Source organism: Orycteropus afer, unplaced genomic scaffold, assembly GCF_000298275.1.
Source record: "Orycteropus afer afer isolate SDZICR_OR568_19922 unplaced genomic scaffold, OryAfe1.0 scaffold00051, whole genome shotgun sequence".
In the NCBI taxonomy this organism is placed as follows: domain Eukaryota; kingdom Metazoa; phylum Chordata; class Mammalia; order Tubulidentata; family Orycteropodidae; genus Orycteropus; species Orycteropus afer.
In genome coordinates this window covers 11,405,683-11,418,499 of record NW_006921638.1, presented here as the reverse complement: position 1 = coordinate 11,418,499, position 12,817 = coordinate 11,405,683, and the positions used below count along the sequence as shown (strand labels likewise).

The window sequence follows — 12,817 nt, the reverse complement described above, 5'->3', positions numbered from 1 at the left end:
AAATGAAGGTCTCGAAAGCTTTCTCTTTTCCATGAGTAAGGCTGGGTTTACTCAGATGTTGCAGCTCTTTCCCAGTCCTATTTTGCAAGCCTTTTAGCCTAAACGGACTATTCCTAAAGTTGCGCGGTTATGTACCAAACAGTGTTTCTTTGCTATTCATAACCAAACACGTTGGTTGGCTGTTATTACTATTGTTGCAAAATTGTATTTAAGTTGTAGCTTTTACCAAAATCATCTCCTATTCTTGTTGTTGTTGTTGTTAAGTAAACTGTAATCCATACCGAAGACCATAGTCTTTGATCTCCATCATTAAGCGCTTCAAGTCTTCTTCACTTTCAGCAAGCAAGGCTGTGTCATCCGCATAAGGCAGGTGGTTAATGACTCTTCCCCAACTCCTGATGTTGCATTCTTCTTCATATAGTCCAGCTTCTCAGACTATTTACTCAGCACAGATTGAATAAGTATGGTGAAAGGCTACAACCCTGACACACACAATTCCTGATTTTAAACCATTCAGTATCCTCTTGTTTTGTTCAAATGACAGCCTCTTGGTATAAGTACAGGTTCCTTATGAGAATAAATTAAAGGTCTGGTAATTCCCATTCTTTGCAACATTATCTGTAATTTGTTATGATCCACACAGTTGAATGCCTTTGCATAGTCAATAACACACAGGTAAACATCTTTCTGGTATTCTTTGCTATCAGCCAAGATCCTGTAACACCAGCAATAATATCACTTGTTTCATGTCCTCTTCTGAATTCCAGCTTGAATTTCTGGAAGTACTCTGTCAGTATCCTGCTGCAACTGTTCTTGAGTTATCAGCAAAATTTTATTTGTGTGTCATATTAATAATGTGGTTCAATTATCTCCACATTCCGTTGCATCACTTTTCTTTGGAATGGGCACAAATATTGATCTTTTCCAGTCAGCTGGATGGTTAGCTGTCTTCCAAATTTCTTGGCATAGACAAGTAAGTTCCTCCAACACTGCACCTATTTGTTGAAACACCTCAGTGGATCAATTCCTGGAGCCTTGTTTGCCGCCAATTCCTTCAGTGCATCTTGGACTTCTTCTTTCAGTACCATTGTTCTTAATCATATGCTGGTTCCTGAAATGCTTGAACATCAACCAATTCTTTTTCGTACAGAGACTCTGCATTCCTTCCATCTTCTTTCAATGCTTCCTGCTTCCCTATACTTGAATACTTAACGTCATCTTTTACCTTAGTCAAGCTGTGCTGACTTCACCCTTACTCAGTATTGCCTCACCATCACCAAAACTAGCAATTTTCTATCATCTAGAAAGTGATTCCCTCTTCTCTCTCCTTCCCATCCCTGGTAATCACCAAAGAATAGTGCTTTCTGTTTATAAACCTATTCTCATCTATTTATAATAGTGAGATCATACAATATCTGTCCTTTTGTTATTGACTTATTTCTCTCAGCATAATGTCCTCCAAATTCATCCATGTTATATTTTGATAATATTATTATTCTTTATGATTATATAACATTCCATTGTGATATGTATCACAGTTTATCCATTCATTTGATGACGGGCAGTTAGGTTGATCCATTTTTTTGCTATTGTGAATAATACTGTAATAAACGCATATATCTGCTCATGTCAGTAATTTTAATTCTCTAAGGTATATACATAGAACTGGAATTGCTGGATCATGTTGTTAGGTGCCACTGAGTGGCTCCATCTCATAGTGACCCTATGTACAACAGAACGAATCATTGCCTGGTTGTACAGGAGCCTCACAGTCCTTGCTACACTTGAACCCATCGTTGCAACCACTGCGTCATTCCATCCCATTGAGGGTCTTCCCCTTTTTCAGTGACCCTCCACTTTACCAAGCTTGAGATCCTTCTCCAGGGAATGGTCTCTTCTGACAATATGACCAAGTAGGTGAGACAAAGTCTGGCCATTCTCACTTCCAAGGAGCATTCCGGCTGCACTTCTTCCAGGACAGATTTGTTAGTTTTTCTGGCAGTCGGTGGTTCTTTCAGTATTCTTCACCAGCACTACAACTCAAAAGCATCACTCTTCTTCAGTTTTCCTTATTCACTGTCCAGCTTTCACATGCATGTGTTGTTGTTATGTGCCGTCGAGTCAGACCCGACTCATAGCGACCCCTCCTTGGGTTTCCAATGCAGTATCATTACGGAAGTAGATTGCCCCATCTTCCTTCCGAGGAGTGGCTGGTGGGTTTGAACCGCCAGTCTTCTGGTTAGCAGTCAAGTGCCTTAGGCAACTGAAAATACCATGGCTTGGGTTAGGCACCTTAGTCTTCAAAGACACATCTTTGCTCTTCAGCATTTTAAAGAGGTTTTTTGCAGCAGATTTTCCCAGTACAACACAACATCTGATTTCTTGACTACTGCTTCCATGGGTGCTGATTGTGGATCCAAGTAATATAAAATCTTTGACAACTTCAATCTTTTCTCCATTTATTATGATGGCTGCTTACAGTTGTGAGGATTTTCATTTCCTTTATGTTGAGGTGTAATCCATCCTGCAGACTGCAGTCTTTAATCTTCATCAGTAAGTGCTTCAAGTCACCTTCACTTTCAGCAAGGAAGGTTGTGTCGTCTGCATTCTGCAGGCTGTAATGAGTCTTCATCCAATCCTGATGCTGCATCCTTCTTCGTATAGTCCAGCTTCTCGAATTATTTGCTCAGCATACAGACTGAGTAAGTATGGTGAAAGGATACAACCCTGGCACACAATCTTCCTGATTTAAAACCATGCAGTATCTCCCTTATCACCTGATTACTAAATAGGATATATGTAAGTGAACTGAAAAAAAAAAATTATCACAGAATAGAGCAAAGTTTACTATCTAGGTGCATACAGTAAACCCATTATCATGATGCTGAAATCAACCATCAAAGTACATTCAGAGACTATGCCTGTCCAATTTAATAAAAAATATAAAACAGGAAGTTTTCAGGAAATAAAGTTTGGCTTTAAGAGCTACAAGAGAGCAACTATATTAGACTTATATTCGACTTCCATTTCTTTAAGTATGCCACCATTATTTTTTTCAGAAAGTGTTTCTTACCAGCTATATCCAAAGAAGACATGTTAACACTTTTGAGCTCTGCTGGTCCAGACAGTCTACCAGAATTAGAATAAAATTTATCTTGTCCTTGTGGAGCAACAGCTGGATCAGCATAGGATTGGCCTAGAAAAGAAATTTTTAAATTTTTCATCAATATTAAAAAATAATCAAGTTAAGTAAATCTAATATATTGAACTTAGACATTTCTACTGCTTCCTAAAAGACTTTGAACCATATTCTTACCTGTTTTATCCAAAGAAGGCATATTAACACTTTTGAGCTCGGCTGGTCCAGACAGTCTACCAGAATTAGAATAAAATTTATCTTGTCTTTGTGGAGGAACAATTGTATCAGGATAGGATTGGCCTAGAAAACAAATTTTAAAATGTTTTCTTTAATATTAAAAAATAATCAAGTAAGTCTAATATATTGAATTCAGACATTTCTACAGCTTCCTAAAAGACTTTGAACCATATTCTTGGGAGACAATTATGAACAGTTTGAGTAAAACTGCATACTTTAATCAAAAACGCAAACTCACCACTATCGAGTCAATTCCAACTCATAATGACTCCCAATGGGTTTCCAAGATTGTAAATCTTTATGGAAGGAGACTGCCTCATCTTTCTTCCACAGAGCAACTGGTGAGTTCGAACGAATGACCTTCTGGTTAGCAGCCAAGTGCCTTAACCAATACACAACCAGAGCTCCTTCATATTTTACTCAAAGCAAGCAGTTATTTTATTTGCTTTTGTAGTAAACATAAATATGCTACTTTGAATTTTGAGTTTCAATTATTACATATAAATCAGGTATATGAATAGAATATAGTTATACATATATCTGTAAATAAACTCATTTTTAACTCTCAATTTTCATAACATATCAAAAAAAGGCTTTAGGAAGAGGAAAATAAAACAAAAATAGAAAATGTTGTAAATATAGCAAGAAATTTAGCAGAACAGATGATGATAAAAAAAATAAATAAATTGTCACCAAAGCAAAAAGACTACCATTCAGAGGTCATCAGTGGTCCAATTTTCAGTAACTTCAACATTTTGGAATTTAGCTTCCATACAAAACTAAAGGAAAAAAAAAACCCTGACTCAACAGATGAGTAGAAGGTTAACAGTGCTCAGATTAAGGACATCTCTGCTAATCAGAAGGCTGGTGGTTCAAATGCACCAGCCACTCCTTATAAGGAAGGTTGGGCAATCTACTTCCGTAGAGACAGCACCTTGGAAACCCAAAGAGGGGTCGCTATGAGTTGGAAATAACTCGACGGTAATGAGTTTGGTTTTTTCCAGTTTTTAGATAGACATGAATTTGGACTAAGATTCTTATTCAGGTAGTTCTACAGCCTCCCCTTTCTTTGCCCCCAGAGGCCATTTATAACGACAAAAATGGTAATTCCTGGGTTCTTGTGGAATCATCATTCTTTAAAAAAATTGAGGCAGTCTATTTCATCCCTAGGAGGTGACAGACACTTAGATAGATTAGGTGTGCATATTATGGCCAGTATGAGGAGGGTCACAGGGATGAACCATGTGACTAACTTTCTCCTACCCTATTACTGACATGGCAAAGTATATGAACACATATGCACATACATATGCATACACTCATATAGCTGAAGCAAGTATTATTAATAGGTAAATTCTGGGAGGTGAGAGGCAGGAATTTGCTACATTATCTAGTTTTGTGACCTTCAGTAAGTTACCAAACCTCTCTGTACTTTTGTTCTTCATCTGTAAAATGGGAATAACACTCTTAGTGTTGTTAGAATGATTCTGAAGAATATTTAGAATATTATCTGGCACAAAGTAAACACTGAAAAGTAGCTGTAATGATAAATTAATACTATTTTATAATTATACACTATATTAAAAATGCAGTGTTGACTGGTCTCATTTATTTATATTCATGACCAAAAATTTCAAATGGGCATGCAACACTGCCCTGTAATCACGTTATTGATGTTTTAGTTCCTCTACTCTCCTAAACCCACCAGCCACTCCTCGGAAGGAAGGTTGGGCAATCCTACTTCCGTAGTGATACTGCCTCGGAAACCCAAGGAGGGGTCGCTATGAGTCGGGTTTGACTCGACGGCACACCACAACAACAACAACTCTCCTAAATGTCTATTGTATACTTTCTTCTCACTTTCCAATCTCAATAATCCCCTCCTCTCCTATCCTCACTTGATGATATTGCATCATTAAGAAAATTGATACACTTTTTATTAAAACCGTTTAACAATACTGAAGGCTAGCAAAGCAGTAAGGTATTATGGGGCCATGATCTATGAGAATACGGAAACTCAGAGACATTTGACCAGCATTCGAGCTACTTTTCAACAAGTCCATAAGATAGAAAATTATCTAACAAACCTCAATATTAACTATTAATACCTGGGTAAACTATGTTTATTCAGTTAACTGGATTATACAGATCACTTAATTCAAACCCCTTAGAGTATAAAAGGGCTGAGATCTACAGAGATAAAACAAGTTGCCAAAATCACACAAAAAGATAAAAAAGATTGAAAACCTTATTTCTTGATTTCTAATCCAATTATTTTTTTCACCTATACCATTTTTTCTCTACAACTAGTAATCTAAGCTATAAAAATACATAAAAATGTTAAAAGCCAAAAAAAACAAACCCACTGCCATCGAGTTGATTCCAATTCATAGTACCACCCCCCCACTGGGTTTCCAAGGCGGTAAATCTTTACAGAAGTACATTGCCGCATCCTCCTTCCAGAGTAGCTGGTGGGTTACAACCGCCAACCTTCTGGTTAGTAGTGAAATGCCTTAGGCACTGCACCATTTGTACTATAGATACAAAAGTCTAACATGGTAGCCAATTTTCTCTGTTAATGTTTAATAATCATTAGGATTGAATACAGAGCTAGCCAATAAAACCTCTAAGCAATAAAAATGTCTGAAATAGGGTATATGAGAAAAATAACAAGATGTAGCATTATAGCTCTGTGGTGTAGTGCCTAAGGCATTTGTTTGACTGCTAACCAGAAGGCTCGTGGTTCAAACCCACCAGCCACTCCTCCAAAGGAAGAATGGGCAATCTACTCGTAGAGATACTGCCTCAGAAGCCTAAGGAGGGATCACTATGAGTCAAATCGACTTGATGGCAGTGAGGTGTTTTTTTTTTTTTTTTATATATAAAGTTTATTTATTTTTCCCTTTGAAGTATTTAACAATATAAAAACAACTGATTTTTAAAAACAATGGAATCACAAACCACTTAAAATTATTTCTGCCTACTAACTATGAGTAGGGTTTGACTCGACGGCACAAAACAACAACAACAACAACTTTAAGTCAACAGATATCTAAAAAATTTCTGCCAAACGTAAGGGGAACTTATAAATATCACAAAGTATGATTAACAGAACTAAATGACAAGTAAGCCTTAAACAATTACGGAATCCATATATTCTCCAGAAGCTTAATTTATTTGTTAGATTATTTTTTGATGTAACAACTATTTTTAAATTTAAGGAAAATCTTACAGACACAATTAATGGGAAGCAGAACTATTCATGAGTCCCAATAATTTAACCTAAAATAATAGTGCATATGTATGTGTGTACAAAAGGGAGGGGAGGTTCCTTTAGAACATTCTGTTTTGCAGAAGCTCATATTTCAGAGATGATAAAACAACGACCAGTAAAATGATTTGTTTAAGAATGCACCAAAAATTACCAGATAAAAAACAAGGACCCCTTCTTTCCTTGTTTAGTGCTCTAATTTATCAAATAACTAAATAGAATACAAAATTAAAGAACCTATCCAGAAACCTGTCCAGTGACTATTTAGATGAGCTGGAGATGTACCAAAGGCAAATGTGGAACACTTTTGTAATTTTACAGTGAGTAGGAATAGGGCTAACAGTTAATGGATTTATCAACATTACTCCAACTCAAGCTGGAATTTCAGGGGTCATACAACATTCCTTTGCTGTGTCTGCAGAGTAACCCTTGCCTACTTCACTGAAATTATAGTTGACCCAAACTGTTATCAAACAAAATGGATCAAGTGCAGTATTTGGAGATATTCTCTAGAGAAAAGATACAGATCTCTTCCATAAAGACTTGTTAATTTAAAAGCTTACAAATTTGAACTTTAGTTAAGCTTTGAAAATTACGGATATCAAGTTCCACTTCTAGTGTGGCAGAATCAATTCATAACAGACTAACCCTCTCTCTAGGTAACACACAAAATATAACTATCTGAAAGCTCTCCACCATGAACAAACGAAGCATGAACCAAAGAACCAAAGCAGACAAGTTTGGAAAAGGGACCAGCATAGGTGATTTTCTCATTGGTATGGTTTAGTCTAAAGGGAAACCACAGTTGAGGTATAGCACAGAGCAGCTAAAACTGACAGAACACAGGTCACCTTTCTGGCTAAAGAAGCAGAAAGCAAAGCCCAAGACGATGGCAGTACAAAATCACAGAATGGAGAGAGCCAGGGAGGTGGAGCCCAAAATTTTGTGAATAGTCTCTGGCAAAGTCTATAGCTCACCCTTGAGCTACAAAGGTGTGAGGCAAATTTGAATAGTTTTCAGCTAAGACTAAAACCGGTATTTGAGCAGCTGCCAATCAAAAGGGAGAAAGAATTTGCAGTTTGAGTCTTACCAAGTTAAAACTGTCTTCTAAAATAGAATCAACAACTTTCTTCAGGGGAATATAACAGAATTCAGAATCTACACCATGCCCAGGATACAATCCAAAATTACTTGATATACCAAGAAACAGGAAAATGACCCATTCTTAAGGAAAAAGATAATCAATAAAGGTCAACCTCAAGATCATCCAAATATTGGAATTATCATGTAAGTATTTAAAGCAGCTACCATTACACTATGTTTAATGAGGTTTTAAAAATGCTTATGAATTAAAGAAATCTCAGCAGAGAACTCAAAATTATTTAAAAAAAAAAAAAAAAAAAAAGCAACAGTATATGGAAAGTGTTGTTGTTGTTGTTGTTGTTGTTATGTGCCGTCGAGTCAGCCCCGACTCATAGCGACCCCTCCTTGGGTTTCCGAGGCAGTATCACTACGGAAGTAGGATTGCCCAACCTTCCTTCCGAGGAGTGGCTGGTGGGTTTGAACCGCCAGCCGTCTGGTTAGCAGGCAAGTGTCTTAGCCACTATGCTACCAGAGCTCCCCTCATGGAAAGTGTAGAATTGAAAAATAAAGTACCTAAAGTAAAACATTTATTGGGTGGGTTTAATAGCACAATGGAGATGACAGAAGAAAAAGTAAATACCCTTGAAGGCAGATCAACAGAAATTATCCAATCAGAGGAAAGAGAAAAAAAAATGGAAAGAGACGCCAGGATTTGTAGGACAATACTGAAAGGTCTAAAAATTACAGCTTTTAGGCAACTCTTAAACAACATGTAAAATATTTCCTAAACTTATGGAAGAACAACAAACTCATTAGTAAAATAACTATACTGTATTCATAGTGGAAATAAAGAGGAATGGTCTAGGAATTAGGATTCTTGAGTTTTAGTCTTAGCTATTCACCTAGCTAACTGTTTACCTTAAAAATGTCAGCTAATCTCTTTGGAGACTCAGTGTCCTTGCCCATATAGTGAGGGCTTTGGTTAGATCAGTGGTTTTAAAATTCAGCTAATTTTCAAAATCTTGTGAGGTGTTTATTTTAGAAATACAAAGTTCACATCCAGAGCTCATGTTCAGAAGATCTTGTCTAAGTTGAGACTCAGGTATCTATTTTTTTTTTCAAGTTTCTTAGTTGATGTCTGATGATTAGTCAAGGTTGAGAACCACTATAACAGATCATATTTTCGGAAGACAGGAAGAGCATATGAGATTCCTGGTACTGGTAACTTGTGAAATTCATTAAAGATCCTCTACATAGACATAGAGGATTTCCCTCAAATTTTTGCAATACAGTCCCTTGAAACACGGATTACAGTTATTAATCCTTATTTTTATCCTAATTAACTATTTTCAAATGGATGTTAAAAACATTCCATTGTGAAGCAAAATCAATTTCCTGTCATGTGAACAATTATCCCTAATTAGTCCATCTAGAAATTTGTGTTTTGTAGTTTTCTAATATGTGTCACACAGAGTCACCATGAGTTGGAACTGACACAAAGGGCACACAACAACGTGGTTTGTTTTTTTTTTTTAATTTCTCTATGTTCTATTCCTGTGTGTTCCACATACTGGCCACCCTTCAAATACAGACTCTTTACAAACCTGATGGAGGGATCATCATCCTACGATCCTGTTCCCATGGAGGTGACAGAGAACCAGTGTCAGAAGGTGCGCCATGAGGATCAAGTAACCTATCATAGCTTGAGTCTCCTCTTTCATTGGTCATCTGATGGTCCAAGAGATTCCCTGGTCCTCTGGAACCTAATTAAACAAAAATAACAATTCTGTTTTATCGAGAAAATTAATTATTAGGAGATCTATAAATAAATAAAACCCAGATACTTTTTGAAAGAGTGAAAACAAAGTTGTACCTAAAAGATGTTAGACTATACTTCTATCCTACCAAAGCCATTTCTAGGACAAAAAAGGTAAAATAATTTTGCCTTGTGCATAAATAAACACTTGCCTAAAATTTCATTTTAAAATGTTATCACAATCATCGATTACTTGTTTAAGAAAAAAAGAAGCAACTAAGTTTAAATTGTAAACTGTAAATACTAAGTCTGAAAAGTAGGTAAGAAAGTAAATTGCACTGTAAAGATGTCTATACCAGATTCAATATTTATAAAATGAGGTGTTTGTTGCTTAAACTGATATTGTAATATTCTATATCAAACTAAGAATGATTCCTTAAAACAATCATATTAAGGGCTATATACCTGTTTCAATGATTTTGCTACTACTAAAGTATTTTTTAGAAGAACTCTTTTGGCAATATACTCAGATTAGCTTAAAAGGCAAACAATAAACTGAGTCTCAATGCTGTAATATAACTCTTCACTTCTGCTCAAAATAATTTTAACCAATGTGATCATAAACTTTATATCCACCAGATAAATTTGGATCTACATGGCTTTTAGAAGTTTCTAAATCTCAGAGAGAGCTCATAGGCTCTGAAGGCAAGTCTTAAGACTAGAGTTTCAAAAACAGTAACAGCATTGTTGGAATAAACACTTTAAACAAGATTACATTCATCCGGCATCCTTGCATTATACAGGGAGTGAATCATTTTAAAGTTCCCTTCTTATGACCACAGAAAGGATAGTAACTTAATTTAAAACCTATATTTAATTATAAAGGGAAAGAAAAATATAAAAATTAAACATTCAATAAAAAAAATATTCTAATACCTCATTTATCTGTCATTGGGGGGAGAGTGAGGTCTTCTCAAAATTATATTGTCCAGAAAACAAAAGCTTATTCCTTTCAAGGAATAGCTTAAAAAAATTTTTTTCACTGGAAGTCTTTCTGAAATGCTTCCCACATTTCAGTACCTCCTTTAAGAGAGGAGACCAAAATTAATTTGACCTTTTCTTAGTAATCTGTGCAAATTATAAACATTCATTTTTAAATACATATTTTTTTTTTTTTTTTTTTAGTTTTCCATCCCTTTTATGGAGTCAGGAGTTCAGCTGACTTTTATTTCAGGAAGTCAACTGCCACTTTTCCTTAAAGTTGTATTTTCTATTAAATTCCCCCAAATCCTTTCTTCTGGCTTGTTCGTCCCTCTACTAGTCAGTTTATTAGAAACAGAAGTCTGAGCAAGTAAAAAAATTAAGAAATGTGCAAGAGCCAGTAATGATGAGTTCATCGGGAGTAAAACACAGAACTTTAAAAAAGACATTCAAAGGCTATCTCCTGATTGCTTACATCCAGTGGGCCAAAGCTACAGGCTGACTGACTCCCAGGTGAAAGTTACAAACCTGAAAATCCTAAAGGTTAAAGCTGTTGAATCAGATCAAAAATTACATTCAATTTACTCTGAAAAAAAAAAACTCTTTATATTCAATCTTATTCAAACATATATCTCATTCAAACTTTTAAATTTACGAAGGTAATAAAAGGAAGGAAAAGAAAAGAGTACTCTTCCCCCTCTTTGGTGGGTCACAGAAACTTTTACTTCAAAGCAATTTTTAAACGCCCGTTGACAACTTACCAAGAACTTCTGTAGCATCTTTAACAAATAAATAGTAAAACACCCTTGACAAATAACCTAAACACATTGTATCTTGAAAATAAGTAGGAGAGGAAAGTAATTTAAATAGGAGAGGAGAAATTAAAGGTAATTTTTACTTTTATTCCAAATATCCAAATATTCAATTGACTACAAGCAATCCTTGACTTATGTAATTCAACTTCTAGTGATTCACATTTGCAGGTTAGCCAATTAGACCCTCATTTCTAGGGCACCTTTTTCAGACTGCTAGGTGTGCATGAAATTAACTACATCTCAATCAGCATGGAATAGAACTGAATACAAAGTATCAGAAAGCATCAAGAATAGTCAAGGTAAATACTATTTTACATAACTGGTTTCAGTTATATTTATGTTGGCATATAATACAAATATAAAATATTTCTTACTGCAGTTCAAGGTGAAAAATTGGGGGAGGAAAATAAGAGACTTCGGGCACTCAGAGCAGACATGTGAATTTTAAAATTACTCTGCTTTCTGAGGTGCTCACTGCAAAGCTTCTCTAGGGATGCAAGTATCAATCTGTAACTCAGTCCCTTCCCTGGGAGTTCTGGGTTCAACACCAACATGAGCAAAAGCCCTTTCTGAGGTGTCATCAGGCTGTGGGCCCCATGTGCAGGGGAACTGGGAGACAGAAAGGAACCATTCTAAGTAAAATAAACCGAAGATGGAGAAAGAGGGTACACATAGGCAATGGGCATAAGGAAAATATCCCATGACCAAAAAATAGGAAACTGATTTTCTTATGTTCTTTGAAAACATTTCCAAAAGAAGAGTTCCAAAACTGTTTAGGATAATGGCAGCTTCAATGGGGAAGTACATAGACTCTCTAAGAGACTATTTTGATATGTAACATTCATTTGGACACATGAGCTTTGGTATATTAGGCTCAGTGGGTGATTTTATTTAGTCTCATTACTTTATGTTGCTACCTTATATTCAATCTGTTAAAATCACTGATAAAAAAGGAAGGTGGGGACATTTCACTGCCGAAGAATGCTAGTAACTCTTATCAAACACAAACTTGGGATTAAAAAACTAACACCTTTTAATTTTGATGATTTTGGAATAAGCAGTATCTTTGAATTTTGCCATTATTCAAGGGAATATGTCAATGCAACTTGACAAAGTATGCTAAGAGCTCAAAAGAAGAAAACTGTAAGATACACAGGAGTTTTCAAAGGCAACCCTTTAGGAGCACCAGGCTAAGTGCTGCTAAGATGAATGGAAAAAGACCAGCAGCTAATGCTTAGGCTTGCAGTAGCTATAGCCGTTCTCAAAAACATACAAGAGGGCACCAAACAGGTAACTTTGGGTTTCTCGAAGTATTAGCAAATTTTTTAAGTTTCCTTAAAAGGTGCCTATCAAAACTATACCCACAAGAGCCCTTCTGAATTCCCTGACTGAAAAAAAAAAAAAAAAAAATTCCTTTTACTTTCTGATTGTCTATAATAAAAAGATCACAAAGTAAAAAAAATTTAAAAGTCTGTATTTAAAGTGTTGAATCATGATGTGATTTTATGCTAGATTACAGAATTGATGTTTTGTAT

General features: G+C 35.7%; 1 protein-coding gene across 1 annotated transcript in view; it reads right to left on the bottom strand.

Annotated features, from left to right (window-relative positions):
* The window catches only part of MIA2 (MIA SH3 domain ER export factor 2), a 129,145-nt gene that overhangs the window by 10,018 nt on the left and 106,310 nt on the right, over nucleotides 1-12,817 (bottom strand). The window contains exons 25-26 of the mRNA XM_042780651.1: nucleotides 9,335-9,493; nucleotides 3,317-3,439 (exon numbers count right to left, since the gene is read on the bottom strand). Coding sequence (XP_042636585.1) covers nucleotides 3,317-3,439; nucleotides 9,335-9,493 — 282 coding nt within the window. The remainder of the gene's footprint in view (nucleotides 1-3,316; nucleotides 3,440-9,334; nucleotides 9,494-12,817) is intronic.